The sequence below is a fragment of the Bidens hawaiensis genome, unplaced genomic scaffold (genome assembly GCF_021521415.1).
Source record: "Bidens hawaiensis isolate Kalapana, Puna unplaced genomic scaffold, B.hawaiensis_p1.1 tig00026825_1, whole genome shotgun sequence".
Classification (NCBI taxonomy): Eukaryota; Viridiplantae; Streptophyta; class Magnoliopsida; order Asterales; family Asteraceae; genus Bidens; species Bidens hawaiensis.
The window spans coordinates 90,773-115,276 of NW_027494314.1; the positions used below are offsets into that span (position 1 = coordinate 90,773).

The window sequence follows — 24,504 nt, forward strand, 5'->3', positions numbered from 1 at the left end:
TAATTATATACATTTATATAAGTTACAAATGAAAATGGGGATTAGTGTAAAAAACACATTCTGTCCCATGTTCAAAATCTCAACCTCTTTTGGTTTTCTGAAATAATAATCAAATATTAATTTAATCTCCCCCATGTTACCTGCTTAACTGCAACTTACAAATAATTCCATCACCACTTCACTTCCTCCACTCACACTCACACTCACACTCCAAATCAAGATCCAAAATGATCAAAACTTAACACCACAATTCAGCAACAATGATAATATCCTTCAAACCCCTTTGTTTGCTCTTCTTCCTGTTCTTAATCTTTATCACTTGTTCTTCAGTTTATGCAGCGTTGACTGAGGTCAATGATGAAGCTTCTGTTCTATTATCCATCAAGTCACACCTTGTTGATCCTCTAGATCACCTTCAAGACTGGAAGATCACTACACAACACAATGCACATTGTAACTGGACCGGAATTGTGTGTAATTCGATTGGACGAATCGAGAGTCTTGATCTTTCAAGGCGGAATCTAAGCGGGAGAGTCCCCGATGACATTCAGCGTCTTCGGGGTCTTACTTCAATCAATTTATGTTGTAACGGGTTCGCTTCAGCGTTGCCTAAATCGCTTTCGAATCTTACATTGCTCGAAATTGTGGATTTGAGTCAAAATAATTTTGTTGACTCGTTTCCGGAGGGTTTAGGAATGGCGGTCGGGTTGACTTTTCTTAATGTTTCGGGTAATTTCTCCGGTGATATCCCCGTTGAGCTCGGGAATAACACCGCGTTAGAGACGTTGGATTTGAGAGGGAATTTCTTCACGGGTTCGATCCCCGTGTCATTTAAGAATTTGAAAAGGTTAAAGTTTCTCGGGGTGTCCGGGAATAGTTTAACTGGACCGATACCGAGAGAAATCGGTGAGATTTCGTCTTTGGAGTGTATTATTCTAGGGTACAACGAGTTCACTGGTGGAATTCCAGCGGAGATTGGGAATTTGACGAATTTAAAGTATCTTGATTTGGCATACGGGAATCTCGAGGGTGAGATTCCCTCGCAAATCACGAATTTGAAATCGTTGGAAGCATTGTTCTTGTACAAGAACAATTTAAGCGGAAAGATTCCTCCGAAGATAGGGGAGTTAACTTCCCTAACTCAGTTGGATCTCTCTGACAAAAGGTTATCCGGAGAGATCCCAATTAAGATATCAGAACTGCAAAGCTTACAGCTCTTCAATCTGATGTCCAACAGACTGTCAGGTCAAATCCCAACTGGGATCAGCAGCCTGACTCAATTAAGCGTTCTCGAGCTATGGAACAATTCCCTTTCGGGCCCGCTTCCAGACTATCTCGGCCTCAACTCCCCTCTCGAATGGGTCGATCTATCCTCCAACTCCTTCACCGGACCAATCCCCAAAACCATTTGTAACCGCGGTAACCTCACGAAACTAATCCTATTCAACAACAAACTCTCGGGCCCGATCCCAGTCGGGTTATCGAAATGCACCTCCTTGGTTCGTGTCCGTATCCAAAACAACTTCTTTTCGGGTACAATCCCAATCGGATTTGGCGACCTCCCGAACCTCCAACGGCTCGAACTCGCAAACAACAATCTCACCGGTCAAATCCCGAAAGACCTCTCGTCGTCCACCTCCCTTTCGTTCATCGACCTCTCCCGAAACCAACTCCGGTCGACACTCCCGTCATCCATTCTCTCAATCCCTAACCTCCAAAACCTTTTAGCTTCCAATAATAACTTATTCGGTGAACTCCCAAACTTATTCCAAGACTGTCCTGCATTAACTGTTCTAGATCTTTCAAACAACCAGTTCACCGGACCAATTCCGGCGAGCATTGCTTCATGTCAGAAACTAGTGTACTTGAACTTACGTAACAACCAGCTCACCGGTACAATTCCGGTGCCGATTTCAACCATGGGAACCCTAGCCGTACTAGATCTGTCAAACAACTCGTTAACCGGCGGCTTGCCGGAAAACTTCGGAACCTCGCCGGCGTTAGAATCGTTGAATGTATCGTACAACAAGCTTCAAGGTCCGGTGCCGGAGAACGGTATGCTGAGAACTATAAACCCTAGAGATCACGCCGGAAACGAGGGTTTATGCGGTAACGTGCTGCCGCCGTGCACCGGAGATGGTTACAGTTCCCGCCAAAACAGTTCACACACGAGCCACGTCATCGCCGGATGGGTGATCGGAATGGCGGTGGCGACGGCCGTGATAATAACTGCTTTCACCGGAAAATATCTGTATAGTAAACGGAACCCTAACGGAAGTTGTTTTGAGGAACGGTTTGAATTGGGGAAACGTGAGTGGCCGTTTAGGTTAACGGCGTTTCAAAAAGTTAGTTTTAACAGTTCGGATATTATTAACTGTTTGAAGGAGTGTAATGTTATAGGTATGGGGGCCACAGGGGTTGTTTATAAAGCGGTTATTCAACGGTCAAATGACATCGTGGCGGTTAAGAAGCTATGGGGCACGAATACCGAGAAAAACGAAGTCGAATTGGGAACGAGCACTGGGGATTTAGTCGCGGAGGTTAATGTGCTCGGGAAGCTTCGACATCGGAATATTGTAAGGTTGTTAGGGTTTGTGTATAATGATACGAAAGCGATGATTGTTTACGAGTATATGACGAACGGGAGTCTTGGGGAAGCGTTGCATGGGCGTGGACAAAGGCTTGTGGAATGGGTTTTGCGGTATAATATTGTGTTGGGAGTTGCTCAGGGGTTGGCGTATTTGCATCATGACTGTCATCCGCCTGTGATCCATCGGGATGTGAAGCCGAATAATATTTTGCTTGATGGGAATTTGGAGGCACGGATTGCGGATTTTGGGTTGGCGAAGATGATGGTGAGGAAGAACGAGACGGTGTCGATGGTTGCCGGATCTTATGGTTACATCGCCCCCGGTGAGATTTTAGTTATTGGCGTTTGTTTATGAATTATCGTACACTTAATGGTTTCTAAACATGGACCAGAAAGTCATGTCAAACATGTAAACAAATCTGAAATATTTTATTTTTACTTTTTTTTGCATATTAATACTAAAAACTTACATATCTACAATAAAAAAATACAAATGCGGGTAAAATAAACACAAAACCGCAAATTTCTTGTTGCATGTGTATTGCTTTTGTGTTCTCACAAATTCACCCTTCTAAAAATTATTTATCTTGATTACAGAATACGGATACACACTCAAGGTGGACGAAAAGAGTGATGTATACAGCTATGGGGTGGTTTTAATGGAACTCATCATGGGAAAACGGCCCGTGGACCCTGCATTTGGGGATTCGGTAGACATAGTCGAATGGCTTCGTCGTAAAATCAGAGAAAACGAACCATTAACAAACGTTATAGATCAAAATGTAGGAAATTGCAAACATGTAGAAGAACAGATGCTTTTAGTCCTTAGAATAGCCGTTATTTGTACCGCAAAGCTTGCAAAAGATCGTCCCTCCATGAGAGATGTTGTAAGCATGCTTGAAGAAGCAAGACCTCGAAGGAAAGGCGGTAGTGACGCCAATAGTGAAGGATTAGATCCAACTTCTACTGATAAAAATAGGCCTCTTTTTAGCGCGTTGCCAGTGCACGGTATTTTATAAGGTGATCAGTTTGGAATAGGCCCGAGAAGCGTTCGAGCGATGTAGGCATGATTTTCTGTTAAATTATATGTAGATGATAATCACATTTTGTAAGTTCTTGAGTCTGTTAATTATGTGTAGAGTATGTTAGCAAGTATGTTGATTCTTACTGAAAATAATGTAACAATAACATATATTCGTGAGTTCAAATTTATGTTGTAACTTGTCTGTATCCTGGTTATGTTTTATCTTTAAAATATTAAACAAGTAATACTGAAAGAGTAGGTATAAAAGTAGATCAAATTAGGTAAAGCTCTCATTGGTTCACCTAAACATCTTGAAACCAAACAAATAATGTGTTGGATTTAAAGAACTGAGAGGCAGTTCATAGTGTACCTAGCTAAACTAAAAATTTGTTTCATAATGTGAACTCATGGCGCATTGGGCAGTTAGTGTCGGTCCAAGAGTCCGACCCAACCCAAAACGTTGTGTCCTGTTTTTACTTGAGCTATAAAAACAAGTAATGTGCTAAATATGATTGTATGCTTGCTTAGGGTTTCAATGGTTGTGCTTTCGGCTTTTCAGAATGCAATTTGCGTAGATTTAAGTTTGAATCATTTGTCCTGGTGTTGGCGTTCCAGTGGCAAAGACAGAGTCTTTCAAACTCTCAAAGTTCCTGGGTTCGAGTTCCAGGTAACACAAGAAATTTGTCTTTCAAGAAAAGTTTGAATCTTTTGGCAGCCCATAAAGTTAAAAAGAAAGAATAAGAATCATGAAGACCATAAAGGATGAAAGAAAGAATTTGTTCCTGAGACAAAGGGGTCAAATTCCTGGTTGAGTGACCTTCAAGATAATTGGCTGCCAGTAGAGAATCGTGTTTTAAATTGACTTTAGCTATTTTAAATAGTAGAAGATAAAGGACATAGTTTGATCAGCTTAACATGTGAGTTTGCATGTCTAAAAAAACGGTTAATGAATTTTAATAATCTCAACTTTCATCTATTGGTCAGGATTAATTTCAACTCAAGAAATATTTACATGCAGTCCCAACTTTGAACATATTTTCTCCTAGCTATCTCATCATAGTATATTCTACGTCATTAAAAGGCTAACAAAGCTACTTCTCAGCTGGTATGAGATTCCTGAAGAAAATATGTTGAAAGGATTGTTGGTACCGAGTTAGGATTAATCCTTCCCAATAGGTGAAAGTTTGAATTATTGATATCCAACAACACTATTAGTTATATCTACAGCGTAAATGAGTCCGGATTCAATGAACAAAATTGCACACGGAGTAGCTCACCATATGAGGGCCAATGAGTTTACTAAGTAGATGGGTGAAAGTCAACACGTTTGTAAGGTGACATAGATAGGCATTACCAAATCGACTGTACACACCCCATTAAGATCAAAACATAAAACCAAAACAATTAGTAGCATAGTTTGGTTTCATTCTCAACGGTTTGGAAGTAAACCGTTACCAACTGTTTTGACTCAACTAAACCAAACACCCTTAATAAAGTAAAACTAACACAGCGGGAAGACAGAAAAGCGTGGTCCGAAAAAGTTACAGCTGATACGAAGGTGCAAGAAACAAAAACATGCATCTCTTATATTGAATGCAATCAATAAAGAGATAAATACCGATGTACAATAATTCTCTAAAACCCTAGAACACCATAATGCAACACAGAAGCACAACCCAAGCATGTGTTTAAAACCAAAACCATTATACTGAAAAGAAACAAACCCACCAAGATCTTTAGCCCGTTTAAGCCGCGAGCCGAAAACTAACGAAAACCGTTGCCTCTTGCGTAAGAGCCGCCACCATAACGCCCTCTTGATGCATCACCACGGCCTCTTACGCCACCGCCTCTTCCTCCTATTCAAATAATCAATAATATGTCAACAACCCTTATATAAAATTATAAATTCCTACAATGTATTTAATAATTTAAGGTGTGACAAAATTTGCAATCCGCCCCTGCCCTTAACTTCGATTATCCTATTATCAATCTATCGTATATTCTTATTATGATTATTGCTGTTGAAGAAAACAGAATAAAGCACATACTTCCACCACGGCTACCACCACTGCTATTTGCTCTCCTCTCTTCAATGTAAACTTGTCGTCCCGCTAATTGAATCGGAGATGCCTAAAAAATAAAGACCCAAAAATTATATATTAATCGAGCAGCAATCACTGACAAACTTTGACCCAAGCTGAAGATGCAAGCAAAAAATTCTAGAATAACCAACTGAAACTAATTATAAACTTCAGTACTAAACTTTTACAAGCTCTTATGTTCACCTTTTCATGCATACATTGGTCTAATTCCTTTATTTTTATACAATAATAACTGCATAAAATATGATTAATAATTACACTATTTCAAACTACTTTCTCAATTTTACTTATTGTTGGAAGATTTTATACTATAAAAATACACTTTGGGTGACTTTCACTCCATTTTGAGCAATTCCCTTTCATCGTAATAATTTTTTTTCATTCTACAATTTTGACCTGTTAAAGATAAAACATATCCCAAATCAGCCATTCATAAGTTGGAAAACTGATCACAAACCTCGATTGCCTTTTGAACACCCTCTAGGTCCTCAAATTCCACAAACGCAAAGCAAACACCAACATCCTGCAAGTAATTCAAATTTCAAAAGTTATGCTATACACCCAGAAATAATAATGAAAAAAAGAAATAAAAGCTAATATAGAATACAACAACCTTACGGTTCTTCAAGAATACACCGTCCTGCTTGATTTTACCAAAATTCTTGAACTCTTGGAAAATTTCAAGACTGGTAACAGTAGTCGGCAAGTTTCTCACATAAACAGACTTTGAATCACCTAACATATAATTCAATTAAAGATTTCAACTTTTATGTTCACAAACAACATGCGAAAAAGAAACAAATAAAAGTGCTATTTTATTCACCTTCTTCATAACTGAAAGATTCCTGTGGTGCCTGAGTAGTAGATTCAGACACGTAAGAAACAGGTGGCGGTTGAGCAGCGGGTTCAGGAGTCTGATTCCATTCCGAAACAGGTGTCGGCGTCTTGTTAACCGGCGACTGAGATGGAACAGAAGGTGAAGACTTCCCTTTTGATCTCAACTGTTTAAATTCAACATAAACAAGAGAATATTAATACAAATAAAGAGCACATAAAGCAACAGATATAGATAATATGACACATAAAAACACGTACGATAGAAGCGTAGGTAAATTTCACTGGCTCTGCAGCAGGCTCTTCGACAGCAGAAACTGGTTCTTGAGCATATTCTACTGTGTTGTGATGCACAGGTTCTTGAACATATTCATCAACAGTGTTCTGATAATGAAGAGGTTGTTCTTGTTGTGCATAATCAACTGTGTTTTGAAGATGTTCTTCAAGAGGTGGTTGTTCATCATAGGGCTCGCTTTCATAATCTTCTTGTTGTTGCAGATGTTGTTCTTGGGAATTGTAGTAATTCTCGTCATTGTTTCCTTCAATATTTATCATATTAAAGTTTTCCCTTGCTTCAACCTCTAATGCATCTTCACCAGCTGAAATTAAAATTTGTTACACGAAAATGCATATTTAATGCAAAAGGTTAAAAAAACAAAAAAAAACGCATTGATAGATAGCTAGATTTTCCCAAAATCCAAACAAATAAGAACGTTAGTTGCAGTTTCATCTAATTATAAAGGGAAGGATCAAACCAAACTAATTTTAGATAGGCGAGGCGTTTGGCGTTAAAAAAAATCCCTATAAATTAATTTGAGATAACAATTCTAGATATAAACTAATTTTAGATAGCAAAAATGTTGCAAATCCAACTACCAGCGCAACAACCGCAAATCAGCCTCCTCGCCTAAAAATCTCCCACTTGAAGGCTATTGATTATTTTAGTCAGTCATATCAGCCAATCAGATAAGCAACCGCAAAACATTCAATCACAAGTGCAACCCACAGCAAATCCGAGGATTAACAAAATCAAATATCAACAGCCACAAAATCGATCACCAGTCGATTTAACATTAGCATATAAGTACAGAACGCATATGTTTATTTTGTTTAATCAATTGTATACTACTGAATTTGATCAAGTATGTTGTTCGAGCAACATCACTAATGCTACTTGGACAACTTGTTCAATCAGAAACTGTTATAGACAATCAATCAACCACACAAAATAAACAAAAATTGTGTTTGTTGCTGATTTGCTGGTGTCTAATCAACTAATGATTGGCGTTTGGGTTGTTTTTATGCTGAAATTTGATTCCATCAATCATCGGTCCGACTAATTAATGCACTTGTAATTCAATCGGTTGTTTCCACTTAACTGATCAGACTACAGTAATTGCCAGCTGGTGCCAAGTGATTCTCAATGGTGATGATAGGCTGTTGTTGATTCTTTACGCAAAACATACCTAAATTTTCTATCTAACTCACACGAAAACAAATAAAGGAACTTCTATAATGTAGAACATTAAAACCTGGCACTTAAGATAATCCTACATAAAATATAAATGCACGAAACATAAAATAATAAAAAATTAAATACCTAGTAACTCAGAAGGAGTAGAACTAATTGGCTGAGAATCAACTTTGGTCTCGGGCGCCACAGGTGGTGGATGATGATGTGTAACCTCATCACTTACAAAGTGAAAGATGTCATTCATCACAAAGTAACCTTTTTCTTGTGGTGCAAGAAAAAATGTCTGAACAAACTTCCTCCACCCGTTGAAAAGTTTGGATCTCACGGAACCAGAAACCACCACAATGATGCCTTGGCTCCATGATTCAAGAGAGTTTATTGTCTTGATCTCAATAGCACTAAAATGTAGTGATTGTATAAGCGCATGGATTTGCTGCAAGAAAACAGTATGATATTTCAACGCTCAGTTGCTCACAAACAACCAACTTTATAAGACCAAAAAAAACAACTTTAAAGGCAAAGACTTTTTTGTTTATCCCACATGCAATAAAAACCAAAGAAACATGATAAATCCACTAACATATAATCAGAATAGATGTCTAAATCATGAAGTAAAGTTCGAATGTGAGCTTTTACAGTGAATATTGTGACATTAAAAAATCAAAGTCAGGTGACCATTTGATCAAAAAGACAGTTCAGTAAATTTGCATTTATCATAAATCAGTTTTCTTGTAGCAACCTTTAGCCAGTTTCTCAAATTTTGATAATTTCAGCAAAAAGATCATAACGGCAGTCTAAGTAACACTGCAAAAGGTAGATAATGTGAATTCAAATCACAGTAAGCCTTTTAGAAACACATCCAAACATCCCCTTAAATAAACATAATTAAAAAATAACATACCCTCTCAACCACAAACAACCATACCCCAGAAAAATGAAGCAAAAAAATAAGAGAGAACAAACAATCATGCATGTACAAACGACATAGGCTAACATAATTATTAATATCAGAGATAAACATTAAAAACAGACTAATTTCACATCATGAGAAAATATAAAATTGTTAATATCAGAGATTCACATTAAAAACAGACTAATTTCACATCATTTTGCATTTTGCAATCATAAAACACTAAGAAGATGATTGATTGTGCATAAAGTGATTAAAGCATGTGATAAGAAAGCAATTTTAAACTTTTCACAAGCACTAAAACTTAAAACAAATTAAACAAAATAACTTACTGATGCTTATAAAGGCAATTTAAACACAAATCCAAAAAAATCATATCAAAAGATTCAACTAAACACAAATTCAGAACACTAACTCAAGCTTCAAATCAAATAACAAAACAAACTGAAATTAATATTTACGAAAAAATCATATTTACAGAGGCAGTCTCAATAGATTCTTCAAAAATTAGTTGTAAGCAGACAATCATGCATGTAAAACTACATAAGCATCTAACAAAAACATCCAAAAAACCATCATTTAAATCAGAGATTGACATAAAAAACACACTAACTTCACATCATTTTGCAATCATGAAAAAACACCAATAGGAAGTTCGATTGTGCATAAAGTAATTATCATGACTTGATTAAGCGCACACAGCTTACTAAACCTAATAACTGGTTGTTGATTATATAAAATATTAATAATTCTACTAAAGCTTCAAATCAAATAACAAAAGAAGCTAAAATAAATTAATATTTACGAATATAGCCGAGGCGGTCTCAGTGGATTCTCCATCAACTCGAACCACGGTGCTGGAATCGGCGTAAAACTGATGAACAAACTCAGGCTGTTGCTGCAGCACCTGGTAGTATTGCTGAACAAAGTACGAACCGACCTAAACACATCATCACATAACACACAGTATAACTCAATCAATTCAATACACTTCGTAACCAAAATAATAATAATAATAATAATAATGAATACCTGAGACGCAGTAACCGAAGCAGAAGAAGAGTATGAATTGGCCATCATTAATTGCTTATTATTAAACCCTAGGTAAGTAAGTAAGAACAGTAGGTAGGGTTTTATTACGGTGAACGCATATAAGATCTCGTGAAATCGGTTAGTATTAGTAACGGAAGGTTAACGGAGTGAAGTGGTAGTGTACGGACGGAGGCGATGGTGAGAGTTGCAGCGTTTTAAGAGAAGATGATGATGAGATCTGGGTTGAAAAGGTAATTGTTTTGGATTGAATTGTGGCCGTTGGATTGGAGGGTGTGGACGGTGGAGATGCTGGAGAGTGGAATGGTGGTGGTGAGGTGAGGTTATTATTATTTTTTTAGGACTTGCTTTTTTGGGAAATTACGGATGTGACCCTGGATATCTGCATTATGACTAAATTCTATTTTATTTTAATGAATAAAATAAGCATTTAGTATTTTGAGCGCGCTCCTTGTTTTTTTTTTTCTTTTAAAAACGAAAACTTTCTTTTGTTTTGATAATTAGAATACACTATGTTGTTTTAACCGAGAATATGCTGCTTTAGAGTTTTGCTTGAGTTTTCAATTATACTACTGGCTACCACTTGACAGTCGTGTTATCACATGAGCAGAACTCTTTGACGTAACGCAAGCTTCTACTTAGGTTGGGATTTTTAATGAATGAGTTTTGGGATGAATATGAGTAATTTCAGTTATACCCGGTTGTAAAATGTATCACGTATTTGATTCAATGTTAGTTGGATGTTTAAACGGTTTGTTTAAAATTATTTGTTGGGTTTTTTAAATAAATTTTCCTTTTTTTAGAACGGCACCAAATACATTTCTTTTTTATATAATTGTATGACAACGAAAATTTTAAAATATAATTACTGGAAAATAGTGAATTAGTAGATTACCTAAAAACACAAATAAATAAAAGTGAAAAAGAAAATGTCTACAAGGATTCTAGTTAGAGGTGCACAAATCGGTTTTTTTAAAAAAACCGGTTCGGTTATTAACCGGACCGGTTTTTTTTGGCCCGGAAAAAAACCGGTTCGGTTAATAACCGGACCGGTTAATAACCGGTTTTTATATGTCAAAACCCTAACCGGTCTAACCGGTTAGGACCGGTTTAGAAACCGGTTAGAACCGGTTAATAAACCGGTTTTTTAATAACCGGTTTTTAGGTTAACCGGGTTTTTTTTTTTTTTTTTTTTTTAAATAACCATTATTTTTTCACAGTATAAACAAACCGGTAACTACAAGGCAAACCGGTAACTACAAGGCAAAACGGACTGACCGAAGCCATTCTTTGCTTTCGTTGTTAGGGCTCTTTGCTTGGAAGATTAAAAACACATAACTTTCATTTATAGTTTTTACATTAAAAATACAAACATTAAATCGTTATCGCATATTCGTAACTCAAAAATACAAACATTAAAGAATGCTTAGACACGATTACATGAACAACTTGCTGTTTCTTACTCATTATTTGCCTCCATGTTTGCTGTTTCTTTAACTAATTTTCTTCGCTACCCGATCCCGAGCTATTCCTTAGGTAATTGTCGTACGCGGCTTCTTCATCGGTCATTGGTTGAGTGTGTCCTTGATTGACCTCGTCTTCATACAAGCCCGCCTCATACTCCATTTCCCCCTCGAGTGAGCGTTGATGTTGTGCCCTATCTAAAGAGTCCAAGTAATCCTTGTAGCAAATCGACATCTCTATAGCTGGTGGAGTGAGTCGAGTCCTCCTAATCGATATAACCCTGCCAGAAACAGAAAAAGCAAACTCCGAAGCTACCGTGGAAGCTTGGACCGTTAGTAAATCTTTGGCCATGGCGGCGAGGATCGGAAACTCATCCTCCTTACCTCTCCACCAAGCCAGCAAATCAAGACTTCTAAATTCATCCGGAGTCATGTGTTTCACAAAGTTTGTACCACCATACCTTCCAAGTTCACTGCTTGGGGTGTTTACCTTTTGACGTTTACCGGCGTCTTCCCAAATCATGTAGTACATCCCCATTTCAAGGTCGGTTTGGGATTGGGATTGGGCAACAGCTCTTAACGAGTCATGAATTTGGGAAGACGACCCGTATTTTGTAAGGTAAACATCATACATGTTTGACAAGGTGGTGTTGAAAGCATTCTTTAAAGTTTGGCTATAATAGGGGTTTTGATCGTCGTTTAACTCTAGCTCATCACAATTTTTTTCTATTAAAGCTTCAACACCACCAACATTGATACAAGGGTTTAACGCAGCAGCACATGTCAAAACAGCGGGTAGTTGTTGAAAATATTTTCTAAATTTTTCTTTCATTTTTACACCCATATCAAAATAAGGTGCACCCCTACAATGAAGTTCACTCAACTTTGTGCACATGACAGCAATTTTTGGTAAAGCAATGGGGCTTGTTGGATAGTAAACCCCGGATAAACTAGTTGTGCAAGATTTAAAAATTTGAAGGACCTCCGTAACGATCTCAATCAATAACCAGTTTCTAGGATCGTACGGTGCACATTTACCCATACTTGACAAAATTTGATGAAACGCAATTAATGATTCTTTTTGTTGGATGGCTTTCTCAAACATATCACAAGTCGAGTTCCATCTTGTTGGACAATCCCAATTTGGCCCCAACCATTGACAATTAGCTTCTACACAAAATTTTTTGTATCTTGAAAATGTTTTATTGTTGCTAAAAACATCTCGTAACATTCTTTTAAAATTGTTTCTTTGCGTTTCGATCACGTTTAACCCATCTTGCACGGCCAAGTTGATAATATGTGCAATGCATCGGCTATGAAAAAACGCTCCATCACAAATAGGTTTATACTTTAATTTTAAATGGCCAACCGCGGCCGTATTGTTGGACGCGTTATCAAACGAAATTGAAAAGATTTTATGTTCAATCTTGTATTGTCGAATGACTTTATCCAAGAGTTTAAAAATATTTCTACCCGTGTGCGGGTAATCAAACAATTGAAACGCAACGGTTCGTTTCATCATTTGCCACGACTCGGGGTCAACCCAATGAGCCGTCACACAAATGTATGAGTCGGGCGAACCATTAGGTACCGACCACACATCCGTTGTTAAGTTTACACCAGTTTGTAAGTTTGAAAAGTATGAAATTAGTTCGGATTTAGCGTTTTTCCATGCTTTAAGACAATCTCTTCTAAGGGTCGAACGACTTACGTGTTGGTAGCGTGGTTGAACATACTTTTGCATCATCTCCGTGAATTGAGGGTTGTCGAAGTGGTTGAAAGGAAGTGTTTGTTGAATCACAAAGTTTGAAAACTTTTGACGTACCGCTTCAAGGTCGTACGTAAACACCGTTCCTTGATTCGTCATCTCCGGCTGCGAACTACTTCCCGATTCGTCCTTCAAGGCCTTGCAAAAGGGCCTTTGTACATGCGCTTTTAAAGTGGAGTTTGCATCTTTGCCATAAAACTTCAAACAATGTTTGCATCGAGCTTTTTGGCTACCGTTAGACATTTCGCATAGGTCGAAATGTTGCCAAACATCTTGGTTTCGTTTCGTGGGGATGACTTTCTCCCGTGTTCGAGGCACCCATGTTGACGGATGAAGCAGCACTTTGGGAGGCCATGATAATCGACTACGAAATAAGAGCGTATGGAGTGGTAATGTGGTATAATTGAGCGTGAGATAACAAAATAATCGCGTATGAAATAAACGTTTAGAGCGTTTGGAGTCGTATAATCGAGTGTGATCTAACCAATACCCAACCTAAACTATATATAGATGTTTGTGGGGGTAAAATGGTAAAAAAAAAAAAAAAAAACGGTCAAAAAAAAAAACGGGCATATAGCCGTTACAACGTTCAAAAACCGGTTTTTAACCGGTTATGGAGAAACCGGTTAACCGGTTTTTCCACAACGGTCAAAAACCGGTTTTTTTATAAACCGGTTAACCGGTTTTTCCATAACCGGTTAATAAAAAAAACCGGTTTTTTTAATAACCGGTTCGTTAACCGGTTTTGGCTCTAAAACGTGTAACCGAAATACGAACCGGCGGTTTGTAAACCGGTCAAACCGGTTTTTAAAAAACCGGTTTTCTTAAAAACCGGTTTCCGGTTTAAAACGGCAAACCGGTTCCCGGACCGGTTTTTTTGACCATCTCTAATTCTAGTAAACACGTAGCTATGTTTCATGTAATTAGTTTGTGCATCAGATAATACAAGACTCGTTTTGAATTTTTCAGGTTTCGTATTTTTTTGAAAACTAATATCATACACAGATACTCATTTTGAATGTTTTGGGTTTTGGCGTTTGTCATCCCTACTCCTACTTTGTTAACCAACTCTTTTGATTTAATTTAGTTTTAGCCTTATACGCTCATATATAAGGAACGCCACATACAAAGGATCACCAGGTCTACATTTCTGTTTACGAAGGATCCCTCACGCAGATACAATCGTTTACAAAGAATCACACATGCCCGTTTGGCTATTTGCAAAGGATCCGTCAAGTCTATACGTTAGTTTACAAAGAATCCCCTATGTTTGCATACACATGAAACGACTAATGTGATGGAAGGTGGTGTATACCAGGAAACAACTCTTTCATAGAGGTACAACACCCAAAACAAAGTCATGAATTTATATTGATCAAATTTGTTGTAAAATAATCTTTAAAACGTATGTTTATACTAAAACTGGTTAAACTTGGGTGTATGTATTCATTAAATTGCTATATTATATTTTTAATTTTTTATCAACAACCTTTATATATTTACATGATGATAGTTTTAACTCTATTAAATATGGAATTAAGAACAAATTGTAATTTATAACATTTAAGTTAACTATAAACTTGTTACATCAGCAACCCGCTTGGATTGACAATATGAAGGTTGGAGCTTAAAAAGGTCGTCTATGAATTGATTAGCATTAAATAGCCTTTTTAAGTTTAAAATATAATATAGGGTATTATGGTATTTTGAAGAGTATTTGAGAGAAATACCAATATAAATCGTTAACTACAGTTCTAATGTCTTGCTGGTTCAGTTTGGTTGCTTAATAAAAACCTGCCTTGAAAAAAAAGAAGAAAAATCGTTAACAGTTAAATAAAACAGCAAACGAAACTTAATGGGTTGATTAGATCAGCCAAACCACTCAAAAACGGTTATGCTAAGCAATTTAAAGTGCCTTTTTAGAATGATAAGCATGGTTTATGAATATAAATACCAAACCAGAAAACCCCAGTTTTGTCAAACCATGAATCGAAACCGAAACCAAAACGCTATATATCTTAAACCAGCAAAACAAATTAATAAACACCAAAGCCTACACGCCAGAATATGTTATCATTGAGCAAAGTCTGTTTAACTAAAGCCTACACGCCACAACCCACGCTACAAAAAAAATTTGTTTAGATGCAACTCAAGCAAAGGAAATCCAGTAACAAATCACTGAAATTTAACAATGTATTCAAACAAAACATACGACCTACATTAACCTATAACCGCCTGTAAGGCAAATTACTCATGCACTCTTTATGCCTGCCAATTAATCCTATTTCGCAGACAAAAAAGACAACGGCAACCAAAATGCAACAGACCTTTTGGTAACTTATTGGTTATCTTAATAATAGATGCCATAGTAGGACTGAGGTGCAACAGCTGCAGCAGGTTGCTGAGCTGGTGCCAATGTTGGTGGCAGTGCCACTGCTGCCGCTGCTGCAGCATCCGGTTGTGCATAAACTTGTGGAGCAGCCTGCAGGAGTTATAAGTTTGTTAGTATTGATGGGAACATTCATTACAGGAAGATATAGTTGTGCAAAACCTAAGATTACCTGGACTGGGTAGGTTGCAGGATAGGCGGCATAGGCGGCCGTGGTGGCGGCGGCTTGTGGAACAGAAGTTGGGGCTTGTGGTTGAGCATATGTGCTTCCATAAGCAGCCTAAAAATTATATCAAAAAGTTAACTAGATATTTGTTTGTAAAAGTAGATTTTATGTGACATGTCACTTATCACTCAAAATCGGCTCGCTAAAAACTCAAATCAAGCCAAGCTTAAAAAAGCTCAAGCCAAAATTGGAGCTCACTTAACAAACGAGCTCGAGCGCGAGCTTCGAATGCTGAGCTTGACTAAACTCATGAAACCTAAACAAGCCAGCTATTTATTAAAACACAGTAAGTTTTATTTTAGATACAGAAATATACAATTTCATAACTACTATTATTTACAAAACTATGATTAAAGTAACTAAATCACATATATTTTGTTACTTGTATAAAACTACATAACAATTTTATATAAATAATAATATATGGACATAAATGGAATAACTAAATATTTATAAAGTAGTAAACAAGTCAAGCTCGAGCTTGAAAAAATATTAACAAGCCAAGACAGCTTAGGAAAGTTCATGGTCGGCTCGTTTACACCAACAAATTTAAATAAAAGTTAATGATTAGTCAATAATGATACCTGTTGGGTATAGGCCGCGGGCCATTGTTGCCCTTGAGCTTGTGTAGCCTGTGGCCAAGCTTGAGTCTGGACACCATAACCTGCGGTCCACTGGTTCTGTGTGCCCGGATAAGCCGATGGAGCAGGTGAAACACCACCAGTTTTAGCAAGCTTTGCTCTGTCTGAAACTAAATAACTGTCCATGTGCCGTTTCTTGGTTTCCAAGGCATTTTTGTGATGTAAAAAGAGCTTGGCATGCCTATTGTCTGCCTTCTTGATGGTCTGTGTGTCCCCAAAAAGATCCAGAAACTGTAGAATATATTTTCAATGTCACATAAAAGGATTCATGATTTAACGAGTCAGATTTATTACAAGTCGGCTTGGGTTGTGTCACCGATAATATTTGTCCATTTTCACAGTTGTTAAAAGTACCCATGAACTTTTGCTGAAATTGCAGTACCTTGGATTTTATTTTTTTTATTGAATCCATGACTTCTAAAACTAAACAAAAAGGTCCATTATGAAAACGTGATTTCGTTGTTTCCTTAAAAAGTTCAAAAAATTAATCACGCATAGAACAACAAATTATTTTAATTCTAGGGACATTATTGTTAAACTCAAAAATAAATTAAAAGATTTAAACAAGCAAACTAAAGTATGCAAACATACTTGCGTGCATATTTAATGTAAGTCCATAAAAATATTCAAAAAATGCCCTTTGTAGAAACAAAATAATTATTGTGATAATTATGTTTACAAAACAATATATTATATCTTATAATATATAAGATTTAAGAGTTTGTGTGTTATAAAAAAAACATGGACAACCTTTAACCAATTTGGCCCCATCCTCTTTTCAGCTTTTGATTCTTATTTAGCCCATTGAAGCTGAGAGCACAGACCACATAAATATTACAAGAAAACATAAAATAATATTACCTCTAAGAAAATGCTAGATAGCTCCTCTCTCTCAACGAAACTTGCAGAATTTAAATCATCAGGACCAGGAGCTATGAACTTCTCAACTAACGTGTCTAGACGATCAATTTGTTTTGGGCGTGATTGAATTGATTCCATATGGATTAAAGCCTGAACCAAGAGAACACATATACATGCAAGTAATTATACATGGAAAAAGAAAAGAAAAGAAAAGAAACAAATCTGAACAAATGCAGACAAAGATATAGACCTCTAAAAGTGGTTTTGAAGATTGAGTAGTCTCCAGGGCTTGATCTAGAACCTCCCTTGCTTTTTCAACCCTTCCCAAAACCTGCCAGCAAAATAATAATTAAAATCAATTTTGGTATACACATAACAATAACAAAAAAAACATATATAATGCGTACATATATATACACACACAATGTACATTTTAAGATTCTTTTTGTCATAATTAATGACCGGCACACATCTACACACTATTTAAGATTTTTATTTATATGAGAATAGTCAGAATATTGAATACTAAGCCAGTAATTCAGTCGATGTACGACCAATAGGCCTGTAAACGTACCATTTACCAAATGAACACGAACCAGAACATGCTCATGGTCATTCGTTAAAAATCTAATTGAACGGTTAACGAACGTAAACGAACACACACAAACAAACATAATTGAACAAACATAAATTAGCATATATGACAAGCATAAACAAACTTCCACGAATGTAAATGAACAACAGAACATGCGTTCATGGTCATCCGTTAATTGAATATCCAAGCATAAACAAACTTCCTGCCAAATGGTTCACTTTCGTTTGCAGGCCTAACAATTAACATTCAAGATATTTCTTCAAACAACACACAAAAGTTGTAAATAACAGAAGATGCATGATGTAAAGAGGGCATACCAAGTACAAAAATCGAGAATATTGGGCAAACAAAAATGGCAAGGCCTGAGAATGTTCTTTCCCTTTCTCAATTGCAATCGTCTGTTCATACAAAGAACAAGCATCTTCCGGATTCCCCTAAATTATTTAAATAAAGGAAACCAACTAGTTCATGCGAAATGAGACTAAAGTTGCACACTACATTGACAGGTTTAACCAATTAAGTAAAGTTTACCAGGCGATGTTCCATGTTAGCATGCTTGATTATAGCTTCAAGAAGACCAGGGGAAATTTCAGTATGCACGAGCTGATAAGATGCACGGGCACCTGCAATATCTCCACCTTGCTCTTTAAACCGGGCAGCAAATAAGTGAATCTCTGGTTGCCTCTGCAGAACCAATCAGGTACCAAAAGTTAAAGTATCAAACTGTAAAAAACAGTATTTGGGAAAACAGCATTTACGACACTTAAGTTACATATATTAGCACACTCAGACACTCAGTCCCTCTTCTATAGATTTACGTTTTCTTGGAAGTTCTATAAGTTCAAGAAGACAAGTCTATACTATTGTTCAAACCGAATTCATAGACTCTAGAACACTCAACAATAAAAGCAAGACCTAAAAAAATATCAACTGTATATAGTAATGTCTGTGCCTGTGAAATTTATAAGGGCGGTTTGGTCATTTTGTTTAGATGAGGGGCTAAAACTTTAAAGATAAATAAATAAACCCAAAATTATGAAATCCATTTTGTGTACGTTGTGTCCTTGAGTAAATGAATTTGAATTGTTTTGTTGAAACATGAATATAAAAAAGAGATTAAAGAGGTGGCCATTTTGGTCATTTTACTTGAGTGAGAAACTGAAAGTGCAGAAACGTCAAAGTAAAGATGTCCAAACCACAGGGACAATATCTATATGATAAATTTATCATATATGCAAACACAATATGCACAGATACATGCATATAAAACACACATGTATATACACATATGCATGTGTATAGATATAACACCACTCAAATAGAAATATACACCATGGCTGTCAGTAATCAGTATAAGAGCAAAATTCTTCAAACACGGGGGATATAATATTTATAACTATGTACCTTTATAAACACTTGTGTGGCACGAACAAGGGCATTTTCAGCAAGATCCATGCTTCCACTAGCTTCCATGCACAAAACGTATCGTATCCAGTACTCGGGATAGCTAGCACACGCAATTAAACATCTTTCATACAACTTGACAACCTGATTCAAAAAATTAACATCATGTACCCAAAAATAATGACAGTTATTTGTAAAATAAAAAATTATTAGAAAACGGAGAAGGCTAAGAAGAAACACAAAAGAGATACTCGGGTGGCGGAACAGGAAGGCCCCTCAAAAATGAAAAGAGGGACCCACCTTGCCTCACAGATAGATGATTAAGTAAGAACACACCTGCATAACATAACATTGCAACTTTTAACAAATAGTTTTTACCATTCAACACATGATCAACTATGAACCCAGAATCTCCACTCACAAAAATTAGGGTTTGAAGTACTTAGCCTTATTATAGCAACCAAATGAGACACCCACGCTTCATCCAACCAGTTTAGCCGATTAATCATATGAGCAGCAGATATTACTTAACTGTAAGTCAATGTATTAACAGGGACAACTAAAGGGGCAAACCAAAACATAAAAAGTCAAACATTTGATGGTCAAAAACTTTTTTTTTACCTTATTGAGGTCATCACATCCTTCGATAAAATTAAGATAGTGATGCCAATTTTCGAGCTCTGCAGCATTAAGCGGTCGAACATGAAAGTAGGGCCTCCTGATAGCAGTTTCAAAATCAATTATCTTGGATTCGAATTCTTTAGCCTTCTTATACAGCTCTTCTCTAATGGCAATGTAACCTTCCAATTCCTCAGCTTCTGTTAAACATGTATTTGCAGGGTTAGAAGATTGATCCACTGCATTTGGGTTAACTTCCCCCTCAGTTTCTTCATTATTAACTTCCCCTTTAGTATTTTCTGCAGCTGCAACTTCCTCAGGAGTTCTTAACTCTGATAAAGGACGACTTGCTACCAAATCCCTGAAACTGTAAATTTGTACCAAAATCGTATGAATATGTGAGCAATAAATAAATAAACAAACTGATGACAAATTTATCTTGCTTAAAAAAACTTTAATTTTGGTGAACAAAACAACCACTTTGTGAGAAGGCAGATATCTAAAAGATTATTTCAAGTTTAACACATTTCATGGCATTTTACATGATCATTGATAAAAAAACAAATAACAATAACAGTGCTGTTACACTACCTGTTGAAATAGCGGTCCAACTGCTGATTTGGATGCTCTAATATCCGTGTGTATATCATAGCTAGATTGGACCACTGCTGCTGCTGAAACTCGTATTCGATATACTTATCCCATAAAGGGAAAGATAGATAATCAGTTCCAACATAAGCTAATCCGCGTTCAAATAGCCTGAAACGGCATATGAAAACTGAGTTAATATTCCTAAATTAAAAAATAAAATAACATCTAAAATGGCGCGTAAGGACATCACGGATGCAGTAACATCAAAAAAACACAGGCCCGTTTGGTAACACTTAAAAATTCTGATTTATGCTCGCGTTCTATGTGATGTAAATACCAAGGGTGTGCTAAAAATCAAATTAACCGAACCAGAACCAAATTAACAGATGAAACCAAACCGACATAACCAATCGTACCAAAAACCAGCGGGCAGTTTTAATGATTTTCTGAAAACTGAGAATAGCGGGTCGGTTATGGTTAACAAGGTTTCCATACCTGCCTAAACCGAACCTAACCGAAACCGCCATAACCAATCAGTTATGGTTATTGATTAACCGGACATCTAGGTTATGGTTATGATTTTGGGCTAAACCCGACCCAAACTGACCCATGCACGTCACTAGGAAATACAACTGTGAATATTACAATCAGATATTACCTCCTTACTGTATCAGGATCCCCATAGGTGTTTATGGCAAAAACACAATAGTGCAACCACATATCCACAGAATATGTTACTCCATGCACAGCACGTTCATAAACCTCAACAACTTTGTCCAAAAATCCCAAGCGTGCTTCATGATCAGCATATTTCTTCCAATAACCATAACACAATGGAAATTCAGCTAAAAAAGTATCATAAACTTTCCGAATCTTCAAAATATTATCCTGTTCAAAAATGAAATATACTTATTATGTAATGACAATCAACAGCCAGTCAATAAATCATTTTTAAATTTGCTCCAAATTAAAGCTTAGGTCCATAGTTATAAGATGCTTATAAACTTGCATTCTGCTAGGCTTGAAGAAACAACAGGCACAAAATACGTGTTAGAACAAATAATACTGGCTTTATTTCTAATTGATTTTGTTTGTTTTAATACTACAGGGTACCTCAGCTGTTTTCTCAGTTTCTTCAATTAAAGCAGTCCAGGCATTAAACTCAGATGAATTTGCATTTACTATGCTCCACAATCGCTCTTCTTCAGGAGATAATGCAGCTACAACTGCCATGAAAAGTAGAACAGGTAAAAATGACGCACGTTTTTTCTCAAGATCAGTATTAGGTTAAATTCAGCAAAAAAAAAAACAAGTGGCAAAAATATACCAGAACCATCCTCCGGCTGGTTTGCAGTTGCTGAATTATGATCATATGAACCAACACCATTCTCACTTGCACCACCAGCTGGAATTGTTTTTCCATCAGTGGCATCATTCCCGTTCACAGAAGAATGGTAAGCAGCATTCCCACTAAGATCTTCGTGACTGGAATTTGCATCTGTAACCTCTGATTTTCCAGCAGCACCATGCGAGATGGCATTGTCTGCATCCATAGCATTGGTACCGGTAGAAGTAGCCAAATCACCATACTCAGGCGCGGAATAGGGAACAGATGTTTGAGCAACTACTGTTTCGTTATCTCCCATCGCGAGAATATTGTCTTGAACCTGTAATGAAGAAAACAACCAAAGTAACTAAACAAAAATGAGTAAGCAAAGCTGACATGGAAACTCATCAGCAAATAAAGCTCTATTCTGCAACATTTTATCAGTCCTTAATGCAAACCCTAGTAACCATCCCGAGTGCATAATGCGTGATGCGCTGATGAGATCGCATCAGATGTAGCGAGGCTATTCCCTGATGCGCTCTAAATCACATAATGCGCGCGACACACGCATTTACGAATTAAAGTGAGTTTTTGCATAGTCATGTACCTTATGCATAGACTACCTGTAAGCAAGGAGTTAAAGGCTTATTTTGGTTGTGAAACTTCTTTGGTGATACTCAAGCTTTTTTTAGTTGATTTATTTCAATCTATTGCTTTTTAGTGTTTAAAAGTTAAAAATTTTAAATATTATCTATAAAAAAAATAGTCTTTTTTAATAACAATCGCCTCACATAGGTGATGCGTCCGCATAGCGTATTCGCATAGGCATTTTGGATCAAAACACCTCAAAGTACATCGCCCAATTTAAAACCATGTAGCCAATTAGCCATGTCGTTGTGCTAACGACGGTGGTTTAAGCAAAAAAAAAACTACTCCATTAAGCATACAAACTACGAAGGTTATATCTTTAAATTGATTATAAAAACTATCAGAAATCATCATATTGAGCCACACATATTAAATGTGCACCGGTTCATCATACAAATCTTCCATCATAAACCCTAAAACGTTATATTGCAAAGACATAGAAACTGATGCGGCTACTGGAATCGAGTAAATGACTAATTGATACCAATTGAATAACAAAACAATCGATGAGACACTTATAAAAGAATTAACAACATCTACGTAACAAATAGTTGTAATTTGATCTAAAACCCTAAATTTGAAGATAAAACAAAGAGTTCGAAGATTACTCAGAGAGAGAGGTGATAAGAGGAGAGTTCCGTCGGTGTACGACGGAGGGAGTGGTGGCGAGAGATGACGACTAGCGGCTGGATGGTGAGTGCGTGTGCCAATCAATTTATTTATGCCCTAACTATCAAATTAACCAAATAATACCGTTTTGTCCGTATTTTTTTTTTTATCGTTACCATATCACACCTTTATTTTGTGTGATTGCATAATTTCGCTAAAAACCAAGTCTTTTCTTTCACTTTAAAAGTAAGTAGCTTTTGAACCCGTGTATTATACGGAATTTGTCAAACAATAAAAATAAATAAGGTCCGTGTTATTTGAAATGAATGAATAAAATTAAAGGTAAAAATAAAATAAAATATATAGTACAAATAATATGAAGTCTATAACCTTAAATTTACAAATTAGAAAAAATCTTTTTATATACAACATTTGTCAAAATTGTTTTGACATATTACCAAGGATAGTTATGATGAATAAGATGAGAGTTAGAGAATTAGAAGAGAAATTATAACTCATTTGTTAAAATTGTTTTGACCCATGATCCATGGATATGTAAAATAAATAAGATGAGGAATTAGAGAATTATAACCCATTTGTCAAAATTATTTTGACCCATAAACCATGGAGAGATAGGATGAATGAGATGAAATATTATAAAGAAAATTATAACCAATTTGCCAAAATGGTTTTGCCCCATAACCCATGGATATGAATGAATGGGAAGAGAGATTAGACTAAGGATGAATGTGAGATTGCCACATCATCTTCGTTATTTTCTTTTATTAGTATTGTTAGATGTTAAATAAATGATTATAGATGACGGTTCGTGTTTCTCTAAATTTACTCACAAACAGTTAGTTACCTTTTATATCACATTCTCTCACAACTACTTCACATAAAATATAAATAACACACTCACATATTTATAGAGAAGTTATTAGGAATGCCCTAAATAAAATAAAGAAAATGTTACAAAATTGATTATGTACGTTTGTTAATATTTTTGTTATGATAAAATATCCTTTATGTTTTCTTTTTCTTTTATTTTTCATTATTTACCACTAATTATGTTAGTATTACAAATTAGCTCTTCACATGTACAAATCATGTGAGAGTATTATTGTTTTTTATCGCTTTCATGTAATAAGTAAAAGGATATGGTTACTTTTAACCGAAAGAAAATACTATTTGTGGTTGATTAAGAAATCAAACGTTGTCTTTCTAAATTGAATTTTTTAATAATTCTATCGTTGTAATTAGGAATGTTGTTAAATGGCAGCTAAACAAAAGTCATATTTGGATAAAAATATGGTCGTGTGGTTTTATTTGCTAAATTAATTTATTGCTACTGTGATTTAATAACATACGAAAACAAGC

The 24,504-nt window shown here is 36.2% G+C and overlaps 3 protein-coding genes across 3 annotated transcripts; 1 reads left to right on the top strand and 2 right to left on the bottom strand.

Moving 5' to 3' along the window:
* Window positions 1–259: 259 nt before the first annotated feature.
* On the top strand, window positions 260–3,847 carry LOC143574049 (uncharacterized). Its single transcript, XM_077058774.1, has 2 exons — window positions 260–2,913; window positions 3,188–3,847. The coding sequence occupies exons 1-2, from the start codon at window positions 261–263 to the stop codon at window positions 3,607–3,609; spliced, it is 3,075 nt and encodes a 1,024-aa protein (XP_076914889.1). The 5' UTR covers window position 260; the 3' UTR covers window positions 3,610–3,847.
* A 1,351-nt stretch (window positions 3,848–5,198) lies between these two features.
* Window positions 5,199–10,105, bottom strand: LOC143574039 (nuclear transport factor 2-like). The gene is made up of 9 exons (XM_077058766.1): window positions 9,967–10,105; window positions 9,740–9,874; window positions 8,151–8,457; window positions 6,812–7,149; window positions 6,540–6,717; window positions 6,330–6,451; window positions 6,174–6,239; window positions 5,663–5,744; window positions 5,199–5,470 (listed from the first exon to the last, which is right to left on the bottom strand). The coding sequence occupies exons 1-9, from the start codon at window positions 10,012–10,014 to the stop codon at window positions 5,379–5,381; spliced, it is 1,368 nt and encodes a 455-aa protein (XP_076914881.1). The 5' UTR covers window positions 10,015–10,105; the 3' UTR covers window positions 5,199–5,378.
* Window positions 10,106–15,327: 5,222 nt separating this feature from the next.
* On the bottom strand, window positions 15,328–22,193 carry LOC143574040 (pre-mRNA-processing factor 39-1-like). Its single transcript, XM_077058767.1, has 13 exons — window positions 21,868–22,193; window positions 21,654–21,766; window positions 21,199–21,428; window positions 20,541–20,708; window positions 19,953–20,316; window positions 19,332–19,475; window positions 18,459–18,611; window positions 18,245–18,361; window positions 17,583–17,663; window positions 17,333–17,482; window positions 16,415–16,702; window positions 15,777–15,884; window positions 15,328–15,697 (listed from the first exon to the last, which is right to left on the bottom strand). Exons 1-13 carry the CDS (start codon window positions 22,184–22,186, stop codon window positions 15,566–15,568), a joined length of 2,367 nt encoding a protein of 788 aa, XP_076914882.1. The 5' UTR covers window positions 22,187–22,193; the 3' UTR covers window positions 15,328–15,565.
* Between the last annotated feature and the right edge of the window lie 2,311 nt (window positions 22,194–24,504).

Coding starts and splice junctions, on each gene's coding strand:
- LOC143574049 (XM_077058774.1), top strand. CDS start 261: ATGATAATATCCTTCAAACCCCTTTGTTTGCTCTTCTTCCTGTTCTTA. Junction 2,914..3,187: donor TTATGGTTACATCGCCCCCG/GTGAGATTTTAG, acceptor TCTTGATTACAG/AATACGGATACACACTCAAG.
- LOC143574039 (XM_077058766.1), bottom strand. CDS start 10,014: ATGATGGCCAATTCATACTCTTCTTCTGCTTCGGTTACTGCGTCTCAG. Junction 6,718..6,811: donor AATTTACCTACGCTTCTATC/GTACGTGTTTTT, acceptor GAATTTAAACAG/TTGAGATCAAAAGGGAAGTC. Junction 5,471..5,662: donor TGGTGGTAGCCGTGGTGGAA/GTATGTGCTTTA, acceptor TTATTTGAATAG/GAGGAAGAGGCGGTGGCGTA.
- LOC143574040 (XM_077058767.1), bottom strand. CDS start 22,186: ATGGGAGATAACGAAACAGTAGTTGCTCAAACATCTGTTCCCTATTCC. Junction 19,476..19,952: donor GATGTGATGACCTCAATAAG/GTAAAAAAAAAG, acceptor TTTTTGAATCAG/GTTGTCAAGTTGTATGAAAG. Junction 16,703..17,332: donor TATCTAGCATTTTCTTAGAG/GTAATATTATTT, acceptor TATATTCTACAG/TTTCTGGATCTTTTTGGGGA.